The sequence below is a fragment of the Pseudophryne corroboree genome, chromosome 2, assembly GCF_028390025.1.
Source record: "Pseudophryne corroboree isolate aPseCor3 chromosome 2, aPseCor3.hap2, whole genome shotgun sequence".
Classification (NCBI taxonomy): Eukaryota; Metazoa; Chordata; class Amphibia; order Anura; family Myobatrachidae; genus Pseudophryne; species Pseudophryne corroboree.
The window spans coordinates 77,096,923-77,121,155 of NC_086445.1; the positions used below are offsets into that span (position 1 = coordinate 77,096,923).

General features: G+C 45.9%; 1 protein-coding gene across 2 annotated transcripts in view; it reads right to left on the reverse strand.

Annotated features, from left to right (window-relative positions):
* Nucleotides 1–23,085, reverse strand: part of LOC134999678 (ferroxidase HEPHL1-like) — a 164,967-nt gene extending 141,882 nt beyond the window's left edge. The window contains exon 1 of one of the 2 annotated variants that reach the window (XM_063951443.1): nucleotides 22,490–23,085. In XM_063951443.1, coding sequence (XP_063807513.1) covers nucleotides 22,490–22,659 — 170 coding nt within the window. In that variant the 5' untranslated portion in view covers nucleotides 22,660–23,085. The remainder of the gene's footprint in view (nucleotides 1–22,489) is intronic. The other variant, XM_063951441.1, reaches the window with a different exon arrangement.
* Between the last annotated feature and the right edge of the window lie 1,148 nt (nucleotides 23,086–24,233).

Below are 24,233 nucleotides of genomic sequence, written 5' to 3' on the forward strand. Positions count from 1 at the left end.
AGTCAAAACCCTGAGGACTTTGGCTGTGTAAAGACTATCCAGCATCAAATTCCTACCGGAAATAATCTACCAATTAGGGAACGACACCGGCCATTAGCCCCAGCAATGTATCAGCCCGTCAAGAAAATGTTGGAAGATATGAAAAGGTCAGGAGTCATTAGAGAGAGTTATAGTCCGTGGGCAGCCCCAATGGTACTAGTACGAAAAAAAGATGGTTCCCTACGGTTTTGTGTGGATTATCGCAAGTTAAATAATATTACTCATAAAGATGCATACCCTCACCCCAGGATTGAGGAAACATTAACTGCACTTAATTCGGCAAAATATTTCTCCACCTTGGATCTCACTAGCGGATATTGGCAGATACCGGTGGCCCCTGAGGATCGGGAAAAAACCGCCTTCATTACTCCTATGGGCCTGTACGAATTTGTAAGGATGCCATTCGGCCTGTGTAACGCACCAGGAACTTTTCAACGGGTTATGGAACACTGCTTAGGATATAAGAATTTTGATATGGTCCTACTCTACCTGGACGACATCATCATCTTCTCTCGCTCATATGAGGAACATCTAAGACATCTTAATGAAGTTTTCTAACAACTGGCGAAATACGGATTAAAAGTGAAACCATCAAAATGTCATCTTTTAAAGACATCCGTACAGTACATCGGGCATATTGTTAGTCCCGAAGGTATTTCCCCTGATCCGGAAAAGATTCGAGCAGTACAAGAATGGCCAATTCCCAAGACCCTGAAAGACGTTCGAGCATTCCTAGGTTTCGCAGGATATTATCGTAGGTTCATTCAGGACTTCTCCAAGATCGGCTCCCCTCTTTTTGGCCTACTTCGTGGGGTTTCAAAAACACGTTTAGCCCCGAAAGGACCAATTCCTTGGACAGAAACACAGCAGCAATCGTTCGAAGCATTGAAATCGGCCCTGACAAGTGCCCCACTGCTGGCCTACCCAAATTATGAGCAGCCCTTCCACCTATATACCGATGCCAGCTATCAGGGGTTGGGGGCAGTCCTTTCTCAGGTTCAAGGAAGCCAGGAAAGAGTGATTGCCTATGCCAGTCGGGGACTAACTAAAACTGAACGTAACGATAGTAATTACAGTGCTTTCAAGTTGGAACTTCTCGCCGTTGTATGGGCCGTCACCGTAAAATTCAAAAATTATTTAGCAGCCTCTAAATTTACAGTTTTTTCGGATAACAACCCTCTCGCTCACTTGCAGACAGCACGGTTGGGAGCATTAGAACAGAGGTGGTGTTCCAGATTAGCAAATTTCAACTTTTCCATTAAATATCGCAAAGGGAGGCAACACGACAATGCCGACGCTCTGTCTCGACTACCATTGCAAATGGAACATAAAGAAGAAGATATCTGGGAAGAAGTCGAACTACCCCCTCTCCCCGGGAAGGATAGCCAACAACAACTAATTGTGATGCCTAGGGACTCTACAGATAAACTAAAAAGAGGAAGATCGGAACGGCACTTGGAAGGCCGACATTGGCAAGTGGTTCAAGAAAAGAGTCCAATCATTCAAGAACTAATACAGTTACTTAATTCAGAAGAAGGACTTAGTAGAGACCGGCGACTGCAAGCTGACCCGGAATTGGTGAAACTTTGGAGACAGAGAGAAAAGTTGCAAATTCAAGGGGGGCTTCTTCAGCGCCAATCCATCCACCCGAAGAGTCATCTCTCTACCCTGCAAATGGTAATCCCAAAAACCCATGCGCCTTGCATCCTAAAAAAATATCATGATGAATCAGGACATTTTGGGATTCAGAAAACGGAAAACACTATAAGGGCCCGTTTTTACTGGGTGGGTCTACGTGAGGATCTGGAAAAATGGTGTCATTCATGTCAATACTGCAACTTGAAGAAAATTCCCGACAAAAAACAGAGAGCTGCTCTTCATCCTATTGTGAGTTCCCAACCGTTGGAGCTGGTGGCATTGGATCATGTCAAATTGGAAGCTAGTCGCAGTGGATATCAGTATGCCTTGACAATCATAGACCATTACACAAAATTTGTTGTCGCGGTCCCGGTAAGGGATTTGTCAGCAAAAACGACCGCCATCACCTTCTGGAAGTATTTTGTTCAACCGTATGGCTACCCGGAACAGATTTTAACTGATCAAGGGACAGCATTCGAATCTCAACTGTTTGCAGAATTGTGCGAGCTCTATCAGTGTCATAAAATGAGGACAACGGCATACCATCCACAGTGCAATGGTCTATGTGAAAAGATAAACCAGACTTTGATAAACATGCTTCGGGCTATTCCGTTGCCGCGAAGGCTGGATTGGCCTAGTCTGTTACCAGAACTAACGTTTCTGTACAATAATACTGAACACTGCTCCACTGGATACACTCCCTATTACTTAATGTTTGGGCGACAAGGGAGGCTTCTTGCCGATTTACAGTTGGATATTCCCACCATGATCAATGACGCCTACCCATCCAGGGGAGATTGGTTAAAAGAACATCAGGAGCGAATCAAAGAAGCCAAAATGTTGGTTAAACAGCAGATGGAAGAAGTTCGCTATAAACAAGAAAGATTTTACAACAAGCAAGCATTTGCGGAGCCTCTACAAATAGGAGATAGGGTGTGGCTTAGAAAGAATGTCCGACGCAGCAAATTGGACTCATGGTGGGAAGAGGTCCCCTACCTGGTGTCCGCCACCCCAAACCCGGAATTCCCAACCTACGTGATTACAGATGGAGTTCAGCAGAAAACTGTTCATCGGAATCGCCTGCGGCTCTGTACCACCCCCATGGAGAATGCTCTGGACTCTGGTGCTCCCGTGACAGAGAGGTTAAGTGTCCCTGCAGACCATCAATATTGTAATCCATTGGATATGCTGTGGTTTATTGGGTTCCCTACGTCAGTTGAGTGTTTCCCCCCTGGGAATGAGTCTGAGGGCATTGTAACAACCTTTGTACCAAGAATTGAAGATGGAGAACTTAGACGTTCTTCAAGAAGCACTAAAGGAATTCCTCCTCTACGGTATAGAGAATAAGTTTGGCTGCATTGATAAATGGAAGGAACGGAGTTATAGTAACCAATAGTCATGTTAATCAAACATGTAAATGTATTGATTATCTGAATTTAGAGATTTGTGTTAGTATACGTGAGGACACGTATATTTTTTTTAAGGGGGGTAGAATGTAATACCCTATATCTGTAGGGAGTTTTTCTTTTCTTTTTTTCTTTTCTCCCCCTTTCTTTTTCTTCTCAGGTAATAGAGCCTTTTCACACTTTAGGGACGCAAATGGCCCATAAATTAACAAGGGTTGTGTGATTGATGCCTGCCAACTCTTGACACCAAGGAAAACAAATGGGCATCTCAAACCTCCCACACATATTTCCTTCCTCAGCAACAGCCAGCCTCGGGAAATGAAGCCAGCAACGATTGGATTCCCTGCAGTTGCAGGGCAGAGGAGCCCAGAGTTTGGCGCCTTCAGCTCTCTGAAATTGTCCCCCCCGGCCTCAGTAACAATAAGCCCGGGAATGGGGGCCCCGTGCCTATTGGACCCCTGAAGTTGCAGGGGAAAAGGACTCTAGGGCGGGAGACGACCGACGACAACATCCAGTGAACAGAGAGACCGTGGGTGGAGTAGAAGAGACCTGGACCAAGCTGCTGCCCTGGAGAGAAGCCGTCGAGGAGTGCCACGTCAGGAGCCGCGCGGGAGGACGGGAGCCGTTACAAGCGCCAGGAGACCGGACCCAGGGGATGGTGCCGCGGAACATCAAAGACGGAAGAGGAGGCAGTGCGCAGGACAACTTCAAAGAGAGGACCCCAGCGAGGACCCCTGGAGAGAAGACCGGAGCCTGCGTGAAAAAGACGAGAGGACCCCACCGGAGAGCAGAGGATATCACAAGCTGCCAGAAAGAGGTGCCCGGATCGCGGAGCCCAGGACAAGGGTGCATCCCCGGTGCGGTGCTCTGCATCCCGGGTGGCGCCGAAGACGAAGACCAGGTCGGAGGTGGCACAAGCGCCGCAGCAGGGGGTGAGAAACCTGTTAAACCCTTCCGCTGCAAGACTCTGCCATATGGGGTTAGTTCTAAAAAGGGGGTATTCTCCCGTTTGTTAGTGCCCGCACTAATTAGCCCTTCCGCTGCTTGAACTCTGCAAAGAGGGGACATAGTATTTGTAAAGGGGGGTAGACATCCCTAAGATCCCCAGGGTCCTGTTATTTATCCCCTTCCGCTGCGGGAACTCTGCATTGGGGGACACATTATTTAATACAGAGTAGGCACCCCTTCTGTTAGTGAGAGGGGTATACTGATAGTTCTTTTTATGCAAGCTCCGCCCAGCAGTGTGAAAGCTAATGTTAATGCATTTATCTGCTATTAAGGAATGCTGGTACTGATAGTTCTTTTTATGCAAGCTCCGCCCAGCAGTGTGAAAGCTAATGTTAATGCATTTATCTGCTATTAAGGAATGCTGGTACTGATAGTTCTTTTATTGCAAGCTCCGGCCAGCAGTGTGAAAGCTAATGTTAATGCATTTGTCTGCTATTAAGGAATGCTGGTACTGATAGTTCTTTTTATGCAAGCTCCGCCCAGCAGTGTGAAAGCTAATGTTAATGCATTTATCTGCTATTAAGGAATGCTGGTACTGATAGTTCTTTTATTGTAAGATCCGCCCAGCAGTGTGAAAGCTAATGTTAATGCATTTATCTGCTATTAAGGAATGCTGGTACTGATAGTTCTTTTATTGCAAGCTCCGCCCAGCAGTGTGAAAGCTAATGTTAATGCATTTATCTGCTATTAAGGAATGCTGGTACTGATAGTTCTTTTTATGCAAGCTCCACCCAGCAGTGTGAAAGCTAATGTTAATGCATTTATCTGCTATTAAGGAATGCTGGTACTGATAGTTCTTTTTATGCAAGCTCCGCCCAGCAGTGTGAAAGTTAATGTTAATGCATTTATCTGCTATTAAGGAATGCTGGTACTGATAGTTCTTTTTATGCAAGCTCCGCCCAGCAGTGTGAAAGCTAATGTTAATGCATTTATCTGCTATTAAGGAATGCTGGTACTGATAGTTCTTTTTATGCAAGCTCCGCCCAGCAGTGTAAAAGCTAATGTTAATGCATTTATCTGCTATTAAGGAATGCTGGTACTGATAGTTCTTTTTTATGCAAGCTCCGCCCAGCAGTGTGAAAGCTAATGTTAATGCATTTATCTGCTATTAAGGAATGCTGGTACTGATAGTTCTTTTATTGCAAGTTCCGCCCAGCAGTGTGAAAGCTAATGTTAATGCATTTATCTGCTATTAAGGAATGCTGGTACTGATGGTTCTTTTTATGCAAGCTCCGCCCAGCAGTGTGAAAGCTAATGTTAATGCATTTATCCGCTACTAAGGAACGCTGGTTACCTGAGACTGTTGTTAACAAGCCATAACCAGCCTGCTTTAATTGTGCACAAGTTCCTGCTTACCTACTACCTGTATTGCTGACGCTGGTTACCTGAGACTATTATTTAGAAGCCATAACCAGCCTGCTTCAATTGTGCAACAGTTACCTGCTTACCTGCCACCTGTATTGCTGACGCTGGTTACCTGAGACTGTCGTTTAATAGCCATAACCAGCCTGCTTTAATCGTGCACAAGTTCCTGCTTACCTGCTACCTGTATTGCTGACGCTGGTTACCTGAGACTGTTGTTTAGTAGCCATAACCAGCCTGCTTTAATTGTGCACAAGTTACCTGCTTACCTGCTACTTGTATTGCTAACGCTGGTTACCTGAGACTGTCGTTTAATAGCCATAACCAGCCTGCTTTAATCGTGCACAAGTTCCTGCTTACCTGCTACTTGTATTGCTAACGCTGGTTACCTGAGACTGTCGTTTAATAGCCATAACCAGCCTGCTTTAATCGTGCACAAGTTCCTGCTTACCTGCTACCTGTATTGCTGACGCTGGTTACCTGAGACTGTTGTTTAGTAGCCATAACCAGCCTGCTTTAATTGTGCACAAGTTACCTGCTTACCTGCTATTTGTATTGCTAACGCTGGTTACCTGAGACTGTCGTTTAATAGCCATAACCAGCCTGCTTTAATCGTGCACAAGTTCCTGCTTACCTGCTACCTGTATTGCTGACGCTGGTTACCTGAGACTGTTGTTTAGTAGCCATAACCAGCCTGCTTTAATTGTGCACAAGTTCCTGCTTACCTGCTACCTGTATTGCTAACGCTGGTTACCTGAGACTGTCGTTTAATAGCCATAACCAGCCTGCTTTAATCGTGCACAAGTTCCTGCTTACCTGCTACCTGTATTGCTGACGCTGGTTACCTGAGACTGTTGTTTAGTAGCCATAACCAGCCTGCTTTAATTGTGCACAAGTTACCTGCTTACCTGCTACTTGTATTGCTAACACTGGTTACCTGAGACTGTCGTTTAATAGCCATAACCAGCCTGCTTTAATCGTGCACAAGTTCCTGCTTACCTGCTATCTGTATTGCTGACGCTGGTTACCTGAGACTATTATTTAGAAGCCATAACCAGCCTGCTTCAATTGTGCGCCAGTTACCTGTTTACCTGCCACCTGCATTGCTAACGCTGGTTACCTGAGACTGTTATTTAGAAGCCATAACCAGCCTGCTTCAATTGTGCGCCAGTTACCTGCTTCCTGCCACCTGTATTGCTAACGCTGGTTACCTGAGACTGTTATTTAGAAGCCATAACCAGCCTGCTTCAATTGTGCGCCAGTTACCTGTTTATTTGCCACCTGTATCACTAATGCTGGTTATCTGAGTCCGATATATAGAAGAGCCTTAACTATCCTGCTCTCATCAATAACTTATTGTTTATTTATTTATTTATTTTTGTTTACCTGGCTCTATTCTATATCCTGTAGTAGTGCTTGTGCTGGGTGTAAACAACTGTTTGGGATGTAATTCTGTTATTATTTACAGAAGAAATAAAATCGTGTTGTACGCATTACATGTCAGTTGGTGTCTGCATTTCAAAAGGGAACTAGAACGCTTGCCTCTCTGTCACGGGGTGCTGGTACAGCAAGATAGTGGAGTGCCCTCAGCCAGGGATTAAGATTTTCCAGCATACCTGCGGACTGGGGGGTTACATAGGCAATCTGTTCTTTAACGCGCTGTATGGCTCTGATACGTGGGAGCTGGGTGCAGAGGACCCCTAACCCTCCTGTCCCCATAGCAACAGCACCCCTGCACCCTCTATTAAACCCCTGGATGTACGTGCCCAGCAGCATAGTGTGCCAGGAAGTGATTTCAAAATATTTTCATCTACTTGAAATGCCATCATTACACCACTCCCCATTAAGTACACTTGTGTACAGCTCACCACATGGTGACACAGGATCAGATGTTCTTGCACTTATTAAGTGAGGGATACTATATTTGTTGCTTTGTTTGCCAACACACACACTCGGCATTCCTTCTAGCTGGGAATCTCCTAGGTCTGGAAATAATTTGTTGGCAGAGGTAAAGGCCGGAGCACAAAAGCTGTTCTCTCTGATTCTACGGTGTAGACGGACAAGTGACAGATTCCATCGCTTAGCATATGCACATGGGGGGGTCATTCCAACCCGTTCGCATGCAGCGGTTTATTGCTGCGTTGCGAACGGGTCTGGAATGCGCATGCGCGTCGGGCGCACTGCGCACGTGCGTCGTTGCCCGGTGACAGGGGTCGCCGGGCTACGTCGTGTCCTACGAAGAGAGCAGTCGCAGAGCCGACCGAAAGAAGATTGACAGAAAAAAAGGCGTTCCTGGGCGGATCCGGACCGTTGGCGGACGTTTTCGGGGAGTGGTAAGGAAAACGCAGGCGTGTCCAGGAGAACGGAGGGCGGATGTCTGATGTCAAAGCCGGCCCCAGCATCGCAGAGATCGTCACACAGGGTAAGTATGTCCAGGGCTAGTCATGTTTTGCTTGAAAAATGTTTAGCTTAGCAGGCTGCACAAGCGATCACAGCCCTGCTAAGCTAAAATACACTCCCCCATATGCGTGGACTAGTTGATCGCAGCAGCAGCAAAAAGTTGCTGCTGACCACCATGGTAACCAGTTGTAGTGTAAGTAGAGGGGTTAAGTGCCTGCTCCTGCATTCTCTGCATAATTCATCCCTGTGCACATCGGGGCACTGACTAATAATAACATTGGGCCTGTTTCAGGCTTGGTCATAGTAAGCATAACTGCTGCTCCTTGGAAAAGCTGATACATAGGGTAATGCAGCTGGAGGCGTCTCGTATACCTCTGCGACGCCGTTACATGGCTGAGTCACCCTCAGGTTACAGAGACCGGCACTGTCACTGAAGACTGGAATTTTCTGTCGGAAGACGGAGACCCTGGCCTCTGCACTCACACAAAACCAAGGCAACACTCCCCCTCTCCACCCCCAAACTGCTGCAGATTATCAATCCACTGACGTCTGCGGGTATGGGTCGTTGGGTCGACACAACGTAGGTCGACAGACATTAGGTCGACCACTGAAGGTCGACATGGGCATTAGTTCGACATGTACTAGTTTGACAGGTCAAAAGGTCGACATGAGTTTTTGGACTTTTTTTGGTGTCATTTTCTTCGTAAAGTGACGGGGAACCCCAATTAGTGCACCGTGTCCCCTCGCATGGCTCGCTTTGCAGGTTTCCGTTCCCAATTGTAGTCCAAGTGGATCATAAAGTATGAAAAAGTCCAAAAATGTAAAAAAAAAATATTGAAAAACTCACGTCGACCTTTTGACCTGTCGACCTAATGCCCATGTCGACCTAATGGCCATGTTGACCTAATGATTGTCTATGTTGTGTCGACCTAACGACCGTATCCCACGTCTGCAGCCAGGGCAGTTATGAGGGGGGGGGGGGGGGGGAATGCAGTGACTGGAGTCCCGGGCCCTTATAGAGAAGGGGGCCCAACCCTGGCTCCTACTGCCAATACCTGGAAAGCTGCACCAGGCAGTGCAACAACAGCAGGCGGATGCGCAGGGAGAACTTCTGAAAACAAGCCTCCCCGTACTTCAGCTCTCCGTGAATCGTTCCTGCAGGTCCGCAATGCTCCCCCTGTATGTAGTGTCACAATGGGGTGGAGTGTTGCAGCAGAATCTCTTGTTTTTGTGGGGGGGGCCCTGTCTATTTGTCAGTCCTGAGCCCCACATTTTCTGATGGCAGCCCTGTCTGCAGCTGCTTTGCAAGCGACAATGCAGGTCCCATACCACACATGTGCAGTACTGGTCAAGAGCACGCCATTGACATATTTATAATGGGTGCAGGTGTGCGGTGCACACGGGCCCCTAGGTTCAAGTTACTTACATTTTCAGAGTCCTGCATCGGCACCGCAGCTGTGGCAAAAATCCCCAGGAAAATGGCCACCATGCATGAATCAGTCAATGTCCCAATTTTTATTCTCTGCCACACAAATATTTACTACCGGTATGTTTTGTGGGGAAAAAGCTGGTGCACCCCAAAAAATGCAGGGAGAACGTACAAACTATACACTGAGGACCTGAGTCAGAGGACTGTGACTTAATACAAATGCCGCTACAAAAGCCTTCACCTGGTGTATATCTGTGCGTACTGTATGAATGTGCAAGGGACGAGACGCCCACTGTGAGTGTCTGTAGACGCTATAAAAAGGCCTGGTGCTTCCTTAGACACCACCATCCGTCACACCATGGAAACCGGCATCAGCCCCATGGCAGGTGCAGGCTTCCATCTGATTACGGCCTCCACTGTGAGCGCCTGTGTGGCAGCCAGTTAGGCGACATTCCCATAACAGGCCCGTAAGACGGGCCATCTCTGTGTGTCTCTTTAGAGACCTCCCAGTTACCCCCAAGGTGCGGCCCAGCACTGTACCAAAACATCTCTGATAACGTGCGTCTCAATCGCCTCAGCACCCCTGTGCACACACAGTAGCAAAAGATAACCAAACTCCATCATCATTGTGTGTAGCTCAGGGGTGTGGTACAAGAGATCTACAATTGTTAGTTCAACAAGCAATAACTCGACAACATATGGTTGACGTGCATTAGGTCGGTAGGTACAAAAGGTCGACAGTGGTTAAGGTCAACAGGTACAAAAGGTCCACATGAGAATAATTGACTCAAAAATGGCTGACACATACGTGGTGGCCATTTTCCAGGTGATTTTTGCCACAGCTGCAGTGCCGATGCGGGACTCCACACAGGTAAGTAATGTTGACTTTTAAACCTGTCGGCCTTTCATCTGCCGACCTTTTGTACCTAATGCATGTCAACCATATGGTGTCAACCTATTGTCTGTCTACCTAGACATTGTAGATCTATCATTTGGATACCGTAGCTCTGAATCAGGAGCATAATGTGCCATGGTATCCAAACTACTCTCTTTAACCTCCTCTCTTGGCCTCTCCCAATGGACTGACAACTCTACTCATCAGGAGGGCCACTGCCTTGATCTAGTATTCACCAGACTATGCTTCGTCTCTGAACTCACTAACACTCCTTTCCCCCTCTCAGATCACAACCTTATCACCTGCATGCTCTCCTCCGTTAATTCAAACTCTGTATTGCTAAAGTCCTCCAATCCTCCTCAAACCCGCAGAAGTATTAACACAATTCATTTTCAAGAACTTTCCACTTCACTCCAACAACTGCTTTCACCGATTTCTGCATTCACCTCTCCTGAGATGGCTGTATCACACCTGAACAAGACTCTAGAACTAGCCCTTGATGAAGTGGCTCCAGCTACCCATCACACTCCACGTAGACCTAGATGTCAACCATGGCACTCCAAATTAACAAGACAAGTACAAAAACTCACGCGAAAACTTGAACGACAGCCGCCTAAGTCTTGTATTTTAAGTGACTTCCTCACATATAAGACTGTCTACCACTCTTATAGAAATACCCTGGACACTGCCAAACAAACATATTTCCAAACTCTTATCTCTGCTCAAGCCTCTAACCCCAAGCGACTCTTTAATACATTTAAATCACTTCTGAATCCAGCCTCACCTACCCCTCCAGCCACTATCAAGGCACATGATCTTGCTTCCTACTTCAAGGAGAAGATTGATAAGATCCGAGATGAGATGAAATGGTATGCTCTTCGGCAGCCAGTGACCTGCTCCGTTCTTTACCTGAACCCTCTGGCACTCTCTCTTAATTTGATCCCACAAATGAAGATGAAGTATCATCACTCTTCTCATCCTGCTTCTCTACTACCTCTCCTCTTGATCCTTTACCCTCACAAATAAGTAAAGCTCTGTCTCTGGTGCTCATCCCTACCTTAACTAACATCTGCAATCTCTCTTTCTCTACTGGCATTTTTCCTTCACTCTTCAAGCATGCAGTGATTACTCCCATTTAAAAAAAAAAAAAATCTGACCCTAACGCTCTCTCAAACTGCCGCCCTATCTCTCAGCTCCCTTGTCTCTCTAAGCTACTTGAGAGACTTGCCTACACTCGACTCACACACTTTCTTAACTCACACACTTTATTGGACCCACTTCAGTCAGGCTTTCGTTCCTAACACTCCACAGAGACAGCACTGACTAAAGTGGTTAATGATTTGGTCACTACAAAGTCTAAAGGCCATTACTCACTACTTATTCTTCTAGATCTATCTGCTGCATTTGACACTGTTGAACACTCTCTTCTCATGCAAACACTCAATCCCTAGGTCTTAAAAACACAGCCCTTTCTTGGTTCCTATCCTACCTACAGTATCTAATCGCTCCTTCAGTGTTCGCTTCTCTGAATCTACCTCCTCTTCGCTACCTCTTTCAGTTGGAGTACCGCAAGGCTCAGTCTTGGGTCCTCTGCTTTTCTCTATCTATACCTCATCTCATGGTAAACTAATCAGCTCTTTTGGATTTCAGTATCATCTGTACGCAGATGATACTCAAATCTGCCTATCCTCCCCTGACTTGTCCCTATCTGTACTGGGCCGTGTCACTAAATACCTTTCTGCCATTTCATCATGGATGACATCTCGCCACCTCAAACTTAATATTTCAAAGACAGAGTTAATTATATTTCCACCGGCCAATAGTAGGTACCAACCTGATATCTATATCACTGTTAAAAACTCGACTATCTACCCTACCCCACAAGCTCGCTGCCTAGGTGTCATCCTTGACTCTGATCTGTCCTTTGTTCCCCACATTCAATCTGTCTCAAGATCATGTTACATGCATCTAAAAAACATATCCAAAATATGACCATACCTTACACAAGACACTGCTAAAACTCTAATCCACGCTCTCATTATCTCCCACATTGATTATTGCAATAGTCTCCTAACTGGTCTTCCCAAAACGAGACTCTCACCACTACAATCCATTCTGAATGCAGCGGCGAGGCTAATCTTCCTCACTAGATGTTCATTGTCTGCAGATCCACTCTGTATTCAATATAAAATACTTTTACTCACACACAAGGCCATTAACAAAACTACACCAACGTACATCACTTCGCTTATCTCAAAATATCTCCCAACCCGACCTCTTCGCTCTTCACAAGACCTGCATCTCTCATTCACACTCATTACTCGCTCCCACTCACGATTGCAGGACTTTCATCGGGCTGCACCCACTCTGTGGAATGCCCCACCACGCACAATAAGACTCTCCTCTAGTCTCCAAACCTTCAAGCGTTCCCTGAAAACTCAGCTCTTTAGGCAAGCATATCAAATTCCAGAACCGCTCACATTACCTTCATAAACCTTCCAATCAAATTGCATCCACTCTGCACAGTCCACACATATCCTCACATGTCTTCTCATTCTTCACTTTCCCTTCCTCTCGAACCCGGTTCATCATTGCTGTATGACCATATCATACAGCCCACCTAGAACCTTTGTAATCTGGCGGACAACTATGCAATAGATAGCACCTTTCCTTGTATATACATGCCTATTTCCCTATAGATTGTAAGCTTGCGAGCAGGGCCTTCCTACCTCTATGACTGTTTGTTATTACCCAGTTTTGTTATTTCATTGTTATTTCCAATTGTAAAGCGCAACGGAATTTGCTGCGCTATATAAGAAACTGTTAATAAATAAATAATAAATAATGGTATGAATAGTAGCCTTGACTTAAATGCTTTGAGGCAGCGGTGCTACAATGCTAACCTCTGCGCCACTCGCTTATAATCCAGACTAGATTCCGAGGACCTTCCACAAGTTTCTAGACATGGTTTACTTACTGTATACCGAGAAGCACAGAAGACCCCCGTCACCAAGCAGCATATATGTGAACAGATGTACTAATAACACACAACAGACAATTCACAGGGATCAAAACAAATGGAGGGTGAGTCTAAAATATGACACTGACCCATGAAGGATCTACTAGCAGTGGCTGCAGGGAAATAAACCATACATTTGTTTTTTAGTAAAGGTCCACTAAATTACATGATCTGTATAATAATTAACAGTCATCAGACCCTTCTCCAACATGTGCAGTGAGAGCTGGGGCGCACGGCGAGAACAGGGGGTAAGTATTGCAGGAACGGGGTGGGAAAGGCTGAGAAGACCTGGCATATATCGGGTTCAATACTGCAAAATAACTAAAGTACTTATCACATTTCCAAAGTTTCAGGAGTTTGTCAGATATACTGTAAGACTGATATTGGGAAAGTATCAAGCTTTACATTAAGGGCCAATCAGAGATGCACGCAGCAGCGACGTTTGCGCAGTTGAGAATTGTTTTTCTACTATGGGAAAAGGCTAAGGAACCCTTACTGCGCTTCAAGGGCCTTATTCGGATTTGTTAGCAAACGAAAGAAGCACACTAATGGGCAAAAACATTAAGCACTGCAGGTGGGGCAAATGTAACATGTGCAGAGAGATTTAGATTTGGGTGTGGTGTGTGCAAACTGAAATCTAAATTGCAGTGTAAAAATAAAGTAGCCAGTATTTACCCTGCACAGAAACAAAATAACTCACCCAAATCTAATTCTCTCTGCACATGTTATATCTGCCTCCCCTGCAGTGCACATGGTTTTGCCCAATTGCTATCAAAAATCCTGCTGCAATCAACTTGGAATTACCCCCATGGTTTTGCCCAACTGCTAACAAACTTGCTGCTGCGATCAACTCAGAATTACCCCCTTTGTCTTTATAAATAGGCTCCGCAGTTTCCTAGGACTTTTGCGGCCCTGTTTCAAGAACTGTTTTCAAGAGAAGATAAAAATATATTGTTCTAACTGTAAGAAGTGGAATATAGTATGAAGCAGATGTTTTAGGGCTGGTGTGCACATATTACATCACATATTATATCACGTTACATAAAACTCATACTACACTGGGGAGAGGTTGAATGTAAATCATTTATTACCAAGCTTAAAAAGTCCTGACAAACACCAGAAGTATCACCAGCATCATCCTTCTACATGCCTGTAATATACACACAACCACCGTTCCGTATTCCCAACATACTCAACACATACCGCACTTTTCTTTTCTTTTTTAGACGTAATTATTATTTCTCTTGAGCCTTAGCAGAGACATTCTGAATCTGATTGCACAAAAAGCCCATTTGCATCCATCTAAACTGCTCTTTTTTGTGCTTTTTTTTTTTGTTCTGTATGCTTTTTATCTGACTCTTACCGATAGCAGTGTGTGTCCCATTCATTCTTGCATCATGTTACCATATGAGTCCCTGCTGGGTGGCTATTCGAGGGATCTATCACTCTCTAAAAAAAGTCTATTTTCTGCTATCTTTCAGACTCTGGGCCAGATGCATCATCGCTTGGAAAGTGATAAAATGGAGAGTGAAAAAGCACCAGCCAATCAGCTCCTAACTGACATTTTTCAAACACAGCCTGTAACATGGAAGTTAGGAGCTGATTGGCTGGCACTTTTTCACTCACCATTTTATCACTTTCCAAGCGATGATGCATCTAGCCCTATGATTTCAAAGTGCATCAGGGAAGTAGCTTTGCTTGGACTATTAGGTCATACTTGCCTACTCTCCCGGAATGGCCAGTAGGCTCCCGAAAATCGGGTGACCCTCCCGGCCCCCACGGAAAAGCAGGCAAGCTTCCCGATTTCTGTGCACCCCCTGCCCGGCCGCCCACTTAGTGAGTAATGTGGGCGGTCCAGGCAGCCGACGACGCGATTCTTGTTCAATCACGTCATCATAGCCACGCCCCCTGCAGTATAATGCCTGTAATAGCGGCATTTTACAGGTGGGGGCGTGGCTTAAATGACGCAATACATCAGCCACGCCCCCACATTGCCTCCGCTCCACCCCCTCTTCTTGTCACTACCCTTCCCCGCCCCCTGCTGATCCAACCTGGCTGCTCTCTCCCGGAGAGAGCAGCCAAAAAGTCGGTAAGTATGCTATTAAGTAGACTTACCGATTTTCCGGCTGCCCCATGCTGGAAGGGGGCAGCAGGGGGTGTGGCCTCATCAAGTGCGGGCAATACAGGGGTGTGGACCCACGATCGCATCTTATACAATGCCCTGATTACCGGCATTGTATAGCGGGGAGCAGGACTACGATGACGCGATTCAAATCGCATCATTGGCCTCCCCGCACCGCCCACTATGAAAGATGGCCGTGGGAGGCTGCGGGAGTGAGGCAGGATTGGGAGACTCGCTGGGAGCACCACCTAATTTTCGAGAGCCTCCTATGCTATTAATACCGCTGTCACATCGCAGTGCCGGGTCCCACACGGGAATTGGAAATGGGTCCTTCCCGGGTGGCACCTGGTATTGGACCCTTTCACATTGCTTTCCGACCCGGCAATATGCACGGTCGGGTTACCATCGAGGGCGGGGGCAGCGCTGTGAGATGACATCATCTCCGCGCCACCTCTCCCTATGCTGTGAACGGGTCCTGGGTCGCATCGGCCTGGCAACCCATTCACACTGCACCTGACCTGGTATTCAACCTGGGAATAACCCTTCTTTATTCCTGCGTTGAATTACCGGGTCAGGCAACCCGGGAATTTGTCACTGACCCCTTTCACACCGCACAGCGACCCGCGTCGACCCGGTAATATACCGGGTTGATACCGGGTTATTTGTGCGGTGTGAAAGGGATATAAGTCTTTGTTCACCAGCTCCTGGATCTGTCTAGCTGAGTGGATTGCTTTATCCTAAAGGGCTACTCCAATTATGGGAAATCCTTCTCGGTACTGCAGTATCTGAGATATTACAGACAAGCACTTATTTTATCATTTACGTGTGTGTGTGTGTGTGTGTGTGTGTGTGTGTGTGTGTGTGTGTGTGTGTTTATTTTTTCTTGCCTTTTGTCTAAATAAAAGAGCTATTTTGTTTTTAAAAAATAAAAATACTACACACATGAACATCTTTGAGTGACCTGTGATTTTACATATATACAGTATATAGAGTAATAAAACTGACTGCTGATAAAAAAAAAGATGTCATCATGTTAGAATGTAATGACAGTTGGCATACTAGTCTGATCCCTCCCACCAGTGTCAGAGATTCACAGGACCGAGGGGCAGATTTATTAAACCTGGTGAAGTAATAAAGTGTGGGTGATAAACTACCAGCCAATCAGCTCCTAGCTTCCATGTCTCAGGTTGGGTTTGAAAAATGACAGTTAAGAGCTGACTGGCTGGTGCATTATCACCTTCCACTTTATCACTTCACCGAGCTTAATAAATCTACCCCTGAGTGATAGGGAGGAGTTGAAGCCAATGGGGAGTGAAAGAAAAGGAGAGATGTGGATAAAGTCAGAGTGAGAGATAGAGAGAGATTTGGGTAATAAGTGCCAGGGAGACTGGGTGATAGAGTTGGTACAAGAAGGAGACAGGTGAGAAGAAAGAGAGAGAGAGGGGGGGGGGGGGAGGGAGGTGGAGACAGAGGGTAAAAAACAGAGGAGTGTATTTGCTAAGCCTTGGATGGAGGCTTAGTTTATAGACCCCAGAATAAGAGCCAGGCCTCACTGGACATTGTAATTAGTATCCATAACTGCGGATGAACAGAATTCCTTGATCTGGCTGACAGACAGAGGCATTTGCAGGGCGGGAGGGGGCATGGCGGCGGCATTAAAGGGATGTTGACTTGGTTTGTGGCGTGCCCAGACCGTTTGCGGAGCAGGCCGCAGCGGCTACGTGAAGTCACATGCACTACGACCCAGAAACATGGTGGGTAGCTGCCTGCCATCGCCATGCGATGCTTTCGCATGTTTGGAGGGGCTGGATCAGGCATCCGGGGTAGACTTGCCCTGTGCTGAGCGTCCCCCCGCATGTCAGAGAAATGGGTCATAGATGTTCGGGGTTTTTTTGGCACATGCTGAATTAGGCCCCTGGCCAGCAAACTGAAGAACGGTGGAGAATGTTTGGCCCCTAACTGATTGCTGAACATGAGAGTTGCAAGGCTTGACATGTTCACACTGGAAAAGAGGAGATTAAGAGGGGACATGATCAACATTTATAAATATTTAAGGGGACAATACACAGAGCTTTCGGGGGATCTGTTTTTGTTAAGAACAGCACAGAAAACCTGTGGACACCCACTTAGGTTAGAGGAGAGGAGATTCCGCACACAGAGGCGGAAAGGTTTTTTCACAGTAAGGACAATACGAGTTTGGAATTCCCTGCCTGAGAAAGTAGTAATAGCAGACTCGGGCAATACTTTTAAGAATGGCCTAGATAAATTCCTAATGGATAAGGATATACAGGGTTATGGTGGATAGATCACGTACCATTGTTATAATAAAATTAGGAAATATAACACAACGGCCGACTTTTATCAACAGATAAAATTACTCCTGAAAATAATACAGAGTAGAACACAAATAGGTTGAATTCAACGGACGAATTGTCTTTTTTCAACCTCACAAACTATGTAACTATATAGTGTCCTTTTGGTATTCATGCATTTTACCACCTATGTATATCTGTTAAATGTTCTACTAAAACTACACTACACTTTTAGGGGTGTGTCAATTCTTTTCATTATATTTTATAGATATAATTATACTAGTATAACCATATAAGAGAGCGCAAAATACTGAATAAGTAAATACAAATAATTTATTTTAATAAATTGTATTTACTTATTCAGTATTTTGCGCTCTCTTATATGGTTATACTAGTATAATTATATCTATAAAATATACTGTTTATTTGGGTAAACACAGATACCCGCGGCACTAACTGTGGCTCCCTGCTTCCCCCTCCTATTTCTCCCCGAGTAACCCGCTCGGGGGGCGGAGTTTCACGGAATGACACGGTTGCGTCGTTACGTCACGACGCAACCCCGTCACTCCGCGAAACTCCCCCCCGAGCGGAGTACAGAGGGGGATCCAAGTTAGGAAGAGAGAAAGGCCGGCGCGAGGAGCGACTGGTGAGGCGGGCCGAAGAGCGGTAATCGCCTCTGTAAGTATTCTCTCTTTCTCTCAATGTGTACAATGGGGACACCTGCCGTAATGTGTGAAATGGGGACTTTTGCCTGCCGTAGTGTGGGGATTTAATGTATCAAGGGCATTGCGGTGTGTGGCATAATATGGTGCAGGGGGCATTACTGTGTGGGGCTTAATATGGTAGAATTTTTTTTTCCTGTGGTGGTCGTGATCTGTTGGAGCAGGGTCAAAAACTGGATTGTGAGGTAGTCCTTTCAGACGAGGCCATGCCCATTTAAATGAGGCCACACCCATTTAGATGAGGCCATGCCCCCTTGCCGAGTGCGCGCGCAATTTTTTTTTTTATCTAGGTGTGTGTGTGGTGGTGGGGGGACATTTTTTTATGTCATGGGGGGCGCATTTTTAAATCTCGCACTGGGAGCCAAATTGGCTAGAAACAGCCCTGTTTTACATGGGAGCTGCAGTTTATATGTAACCATATTAGAGTGAATTTATACACTGGTTCTAACTTACCTTAGCGCCTGTATTGATTTTGCTTTAATAGTAAAATCAATTGTTACATTGGCAATTCTTTTCATTGCCTGATAACCTTCAGTAATAAACCAAAACACCCTGAAGGACTTGCATCCAAAATTATAGCAGGGCTGTGCGTCAAAGACAATTTGGCATTGGACAATACCTTGCCTTGTTTTTACTATCTATACATAAGTTATATATATACCCATGAATGGAGCCAGACATATCCCATTTGCTACCTTGAGCAATTTAAACAGTGTTAGTAAAGGCTTGTCAAATACGTTTGGATTCCAAAACTCAGCGAAACATACTTATTTAAAAAAAACGGTCTTATTTACACTAATATAAGCGCATAATGGGGGTCATTCCGAGTTGATCGCTAGCTGAAAATGTTCGCTGCGTTGCGATTAAGTAAAAAACGCCACTTCTGCGCATGCATATGCGGCGCAGTGTGCACGCGCGACGTACTTTAACAACGGCCGATGTATTTTCACACAAGGTCTAGCGAAGCTTTTCAGTCGCAATGGCCGCCGCAGAGTGATTGACATGAAGTGGGCGTTTCTGGGTGTCAACTGACCGTTTTCAGGGAGTGCTCGAAAAAACGCAGGCGTGCCACGAAAAAGGCAGGCATGGCTGGGCGAACGCAGGGCGTGTTTGTGACGTCAAATCCGGCACTGAATGGTCTGAAGTGATCGCAAGCGCTGAGTAGGTCTGAAGCTACTCAGAAACTGCACAATATTATTTTGTAGCCGCTCTGCGATCCTTTCGTTCGCACTTCTGCTAAGCTAAGATACACTCCCAGAGGGCGGCTGCATAGCGTTTGCATGGCTGCTAAAAACTGCTAGTGAGCGATCAACTCGGAATGACCCCCAATATCATAAAATGCCATTCGTACTCCAGGACCACAATAAGGCGGCTTTGTAAACGATCCTTTAAATAAAGAACTCGTATAGGTAGAAACAAATATCCCTCTCCCGAATGTACAGCTTTTCCCCTATTAATATGCTGTGTATTGTGTTTTACACTGATCTCTGTCCATCCCTCACCAGCGAATGACATTCTTGGAAAATCCATTGATAAATGTAATCCAATAATGACTCACTAATCCAATGAGTTCTTTCATCCAAATAGATCCACTAACAAGGGAATAAAGAGTTTAGCACAGTCAACATGACCTGAATATTTCGTCATATCTGAAAGGTCCCCAATCAGTGCCAGTTTATCAGTCACATTTTCCGTCTAAATCCCACTTCAATCACGTTAAATACTAACCACACACTCCTGGTGTCGTGGAGCCTCAGAATAAACATAGCACTAACATCATAGACTACATCAGAATACTAATAGTGTAGGTGAATGCATTAATGAAGAATGCAGCTAAACTTAGCGGGACGCAAGGGTAGATGTATCAAGCCTTGGAGATGTTGCTTAAAATAGCTATTCAGCGTCTTACTGTCATTCCAAAGACTGCTAGATAAATGACAGATGTTGATGGGCAACTGTACTTTTCCTCTCTCAAAGAGTTGATACCTCTCTCCCACAGTGAGTGTAATGTTTCACTGTGATTTGGAAGTGAAAGGGGAACTCTGACCCTCATGTGGTGATGACTTTTCTTGTCAGTTTACACAATAGTCCTTGGGACAGTTATAAGGAAGATGGCACAATAAACTGTATAACATTTTATTTGGGGTTATTATATAAATTCTTATGGCTGCAATCACCCAAGTAAGCACTTACAGTAATAGCGAAAATGTGGCCATAAAAACGAAAAGAATTTGGCAGCATTTCCCATATGTACCAAGCAGTAGCGGATCTTGCCACGGGCAAGCATGACTTTTGCCCGGGGTACCGCCTTCCGGAGGGCGCAGTGCGCCATCCGGAGGGCGCCGCACCAGGGAAAGATCCGCTGCTGCTGTGCCCCCCGCTGCCCGTTGGCCCCCGCTGCCGCTGTGAAGGGAAACTAGACGCGTACGCGTCTAGTTTCCCTTCGTGGAGAGGTCCTTTACTGTGCGGTGCGCGATGACGTCATCGCGCACCGCACATCATTTCAGTCTGTACAGGGGGCGTAAATGACCATGCCCCCTGTACGAAGCCACGCCCCCTATTGCCGCCCGGGGCGCACAGAGCGCCAGAACCGGCCCTGGTACCAAGCTCCAGAATGCGATACATTCAGGAGCTGGGACCTGGTGGATTATGCTATCTGTAGCTGGTGTTACCCAGTAGAAGCCTATGGGCTTTTCTCAGCAATTCCCCCTTAGTGAGATCCAACTGGATCCCTTCCTGCAGCCCCTGCTCCCCCCCCCTCCCCCCGCCACACACACACACACACACACACACACACACACACACACACACACACACACACACACACACACACACACACACACACACACACACACACACACACACACACACACACACACACACACACACACACGCATGTGCAGAAGGGTCCCGGCAGTCATTCTATTGCAAGGAACAGCTCTCATCGGGAGACTTATAAACGCCGGTATGTACCCATGTGGCAGGATGTATCGCATGACGAGTGTAATGCTTTGTACATCCCACCCAACCTTATAATGGATCTGGTAGACAAGATAGCGGCTGTCAGTATACCGACAGTGGAATCTCGTCTGCTGGAATACCTCTCACAGACTCGCCGCGCTCGACAACGCATAGGTTCTAGTTCTACTCGGTTGGTGGCGTGGACCGACCAACCAAGTGGGAATAACGGGCGAGTGTCGGTATTCCGGCCGTCGGTTTTCTGAACACCGGGATCCTGACAGCCGGCATTTTGAATGTATACTAAAAAAAAAACAACATACGATGCTAAATGGGATCAGTGAATGTAGAAAATCATTGAGAGAATTTTGCAGAGTGTGTAAACGCAACTTTGCGCTTTTTCCCGTCTGCAAATTGTGACTTACTGTACTGAGCATCAAAGTACACGTTCTTCTCTACGGTGACTGGGGCGCATTTTGCACTTATGACACCTTGCGCTTAGAAAGGCGGATTGGAAGATGGAGGGAGGGTGTCCTGTGCTGACCACAAAAACCTCAGCGACTGGAGGGAGATGCATCACATGTGGGTGCTCAACCCCTGGTGCAAAATGAGATTGGGTTACGATGGGTTACGATGAGGACCGGCGGCCGGTTCCGATCAGCTGAGAGTGTCTGAATCCTTCCCACCCATACTATAACTATTATAATCTGTCTGCAGCAATAGAGCACATTCCCATTTGATCTTCAAAGGGCGAAGGCATTTGGGGGTCTATTCATGAAGCAGTGAAAACTGTGGAGAAGTGAGCCAGTGGAGAAGAACCAATCAACATTGAAGTAACATCTATAATTTGCATACTACAAAATCATACAGAGCAGCTGATTGGTTGCCATGGGCAACTTCTCCACAGGCTCACTTCTCCACTCTTTTCACTGCTTCATGAATAGACCCCTTGATGTTTTAACTGAATCAGTTTGAACTTAAGTAGTTCTTTCTTATTGCAAATGCAGCTGGTTTTAATTGTCTTTCACATGAGAATGTGACTTTATTTATTATTGAAACTTTGATAAATATATTTTATATATTGTCATTTTAGCATTTTTCACTGTCACTGTGATCACACATCAGATATACACACTACATTGCCACAAGATCGCACACAGTACAAGCGCAAAGTCTTACCCATCGTCCGATATGTTCTGTCCTGTAATGAGGTTGCGCCCAGATGGGGCATAGTCCCAGGGTTCCTCCACAATGCCAATGTAATAGGTTCTTGTCTGTGATTTTGCCAGTCCCAGGAGAGGCCAGAGAAGCTGCAGAGCCACAATGGTCACACAGTAAGGAGAAGGCATGTCTGTCCCAGTCTGCAGCCGGACTGCATGAAGTGCTTCCAGATTTGTAGGCGAGCTGGCTCTGTTCAACAAAGGACACGCCCCCTGCCAGGCAGCAGAGGTTGGGACTAGACACAGGGGAAATTGTGCACAGAGGATCAGGGCTGGCCTGAGGTTGTTATGGACACAGGGCTGGAGACTGATGATCTGACTGCTGGTATTTAATAGCTAAGAGCTAATGCTGCCTGAGGATTACGCTGCATATTGCACAAACATTCAAACTATCTGCAAAAGTGATGCAAAGTACATAGAAATATGTTAATTACCCCCAGGACACTGAAGTATGTCTAAACCCAGATGCATACACATAAAGGTTCCTTTATAGCAGTGGTCAGGGAACAGGGGTAAATTACCCCAAATGGGGTAAAAATGAAATTCCTGGGGGTAATGGACGGTCGCGCTGCTGAGACACAGCCCCGTCCAGCACAGGCCGGCTCACGATGTGACGTGCTGACGTCACACCGCACTCCCTCACGCCCAGTGGCGGATCCAGGGGGGGGGGGGGGCACTCGGACCCGTGTCCCCCCTGTCGTTTGTGGCCTCCGTCCCCAGTCCCTCCCTGGCCAGGGTGCACTCCCATGGGCTAACCACATACCAACAAATGCAGCAAGGTGGCACTCCTGGACTTCATACAAGTGAAAAAAGGTGCTTTATTAGCAACGTTTCTGGGTACTCCCCCCCCCCCCCCCATCATCAGGACACACATTGGTGTGTCCTGATGACGGGGGGAGTACCCCGAAATGTTGCTAATAAAATAAAGTACCTTTTTTCACTTGTATGAAGTCCAGGAGTGCCAACTTGCTGCATTTGTTGGTATGTGGGGCTGGTTAGCCCATGGGAGTGCACCCTGGCCAGTATTATTGAAAGCTATCAGAGGAGTGCCGGATCGGTGGTTTATATATATATATATATATATATATATATACATATATACACACACACACAGTATCTCAGAAATGCCATATACACAGTGATAACCAGTATATATGCCCAATATTATATGATTTCCTTCCTTTCAAATCTAGGGGGTAACGTCAGCGTATCTAAATATATTTTGGGGTAAAAGGTAAAAAAGTTCCCTGACCCCTGCTTTATAGCCTATATCCTGGCCCTATATTATTATTATTATTATTATTAATAATAATAATTCGTTATTATTATTATTATTTAAAATATTATTCTACATGTGGATGTAAAACCATTTTTGATAAGTTAAAATTGTCCCCTCTGGTAGAAACCCCATATAGAAGAAGTGGGTGATTACTGTGAGGGCCGTCATTAGCATACCCTCCAACTGTACATTTTTGCCCGGTACAGTACCGTTTTTTTATGGTCTGTACCTGCCAAAACGGGCTTTGTACTGATTTTTGACTCACCAAATTTCCATTGAAAGTATAGGAATGGGGGTGTGGCCATGCCCCCTTTACCCCTGACCACACCCCTTTTCCTCATTTGTACTGGTTTTTGAGCGTAAAATGTTGGAGGGTATGCATTAGACGGCACAATATGGTTACTGATGGGTCCATAAAAAGGGG